The sequence below is a fragment of the Pholis gunnellus genome (genome assembly GCF_910591455.1).
Source record: "Pholis gunnellus genome assembly, chromosome: 13".
NCBI classification, from domain to species: Eukaryota; Metazoa; Chordata; class Actinopteri; order Perciformes; family Pholidae; genus Pholis; species Pholis gunnellus.
Window position 1 is genome coordinate 861,540 of NC_136540.1, and position 2,058 is coordinate 863,597.

General features: G+C 42.0%; 1 protein-coding gene across 1 annotated transcript; it reads right to left on the minus strand.

Annotated features, from left to right (window-relative positions):
* Window positions 1-273: 273 nt before the first annotated feature.
* LOC306704650 (odorant receptor 131-2-like) lies at window positions 274-1,245 on the minus strand (the record flags this gene model as incomplete). Its single annotated transcript, XM_079171092.1, has 1 exon — window positions 274-1,245. The coding sequence occupies one exon, from the start codon at window positions 1,243-1,245 to the stop codon at window positions 274-276; it is 972 nt and encodes a 323-aa protein (XP_079027218.1).
* Window positions 1,246-2,058: the final 813 nt, after the last annotated feature.

A 2,058-nucleotide genomic window follows, 5' to 3' on the forward strand; every position in this document is an offset into this window, starting at 1 on the left:
GCTTATCCTAACCCTAACCCAGACATTTTAGGACAAAATGATTTTAAAAAGTGAAATGATGATAACTCTGAACAAATACTTCTCAAATCATTGTGACGAACAGCTTTTGTTGGTTGTCATGGTTCTGTGGGTGGATTTTAAGAAATATTGACAAAACAGTTTGTAATTCTAAACATGAAACATCTGAGATCCTTTTAAACATGTATTTTGAATTAGTTTCTTATAAATGCTGACTTTAACAAACACATAGAGGTTAATTCATATCTGTGTATATCAGGGTGAGACTTCGGGCTTTGCTGTGACGACTGAGAGTTTCAGTCGACAACATAAGTGGTACACGAGGGCGTACCTGATGGTCTGATCTCTGAGGCCATAGATGAGAGAACTCAGACACTTGGGCAGAATTATTAAAAACACATAAAAAACATTGTTGATGCGCACGAGCACGATCCTTGTGACCAGTTTTGAGACGGCTACGAGGAACAAGTTGTACATGAACGAGGAGAGACTGAGGCCCAGCTGCACCATATGCAGCAGCAGTGTGTGACGAGCCTTTCGGGCTGAAGCTTTGTCCGTGGAGGCTGACCTGGCTGCTATCATCACACCAATATAGGTGCAAGTGATCGCCCCACCAGCTGATACAAACAGAAAATAAATGTAGCCTTTATCGTAAAGATCAGACATCGGCCCGCGAAGAATTATAAACGAACTACAGAAATCTGTCATCTGCAGGCTCTCCAGGTCTTCAAATGGAAAATCTAACAGTAGAATAACTCGTGTGAGGATATTCAGTGAACTGAAGGCCCAAACCGCAATGATAGCCACTGCTGTGTTTCTCATGGTGATGATGGTAGTGTGCCTCAGTGGGTAGCACACAGCCACATATCTCTCCAGAGACATCACCACCAGTGTGAGAGGGGAGACTTCTTTTGTGAGAATGGCGAACATGACGAGAACCCCACATAACGGATACGTCAGTGTTGTTCTACTAATAGAAAGAAGGTACAGTAACTGACTCAGTGCCATCTGCATAGTGTCTGCACAAAGGAGGTTAAACAGAAGGATGTAACGGGGGGTCTCACGAAACACCAGTTTACTCCTCAAGGTGAACAACATGATCCCATTAATGAAGAGAAACACACAGCATGGTAATGTAGTCAGAGTGGACAGTATCACTTTTTCCAATAATCCCCGATACTGCAGCCCAACAGTGATGTTGGTCTGAGACTGAGTTGCATCCGACATTTCAGAGACATTTCATATTATTGTCACACAAAAGCAGAATAAACCTCTTCCTGTTAAAAACCAACATCATTTAACATCAGATGCCCGTTGAATCACATCATCCAAGTATGAAAGCAGAGCTAGTCTGCAGGGTTTACCTGCCCTCAAACGTATATCAGCTTTGTCCTGCCCTAAACCATGTGACACCATCACATGTCATTCAGCTGAATAATAGGTCATGAATATTGCTCCTATTATTTCCCAACACCAATCTGGTCACGTCTTCCTCAGGTTAAACGTATCTACGCAAAAGTAGGTCAACTTTATTTCTATAGTGCCTCTGAGAATCAGAGTTACAAGCAGAAAATGTGAACTTGAGTTACAAACTTGATGTCTTTAGACGTGACTTGACCAAATGAAGAAAGACTTATTTGAGCCTTTTGACTTGAAAATAATTGATACTTTCCCCCAAACCCAAAGACTAAAAAAGTACGTAATTTAAAAACTGTGCCACGTATCAATACATTTCCTGAACCAACTAACATTAAAAGCAAGTCAACACTTCCTCAGATCCATTTTGTTTGAACCAATCCGACAGCATCAAATCCAGTTGCTGAAGAGAACCATGAAGAACTAACTACGTTACTGAGTGCATTATGACTTGTTTAGGACTCAAAAGTCAAAGTTAAGCACCTGGAGCTCAATAGGTTCTTTGCAGAAGACGTCACACATCGGCGTGCTTTGCAGATGGAGGGCAGCCAACTGGAGGCAGGTTCAATACTGCAGCAGTAATGCCTCTGGTTTACGGCTGTTCCAACCGATCAAATCGGGAGA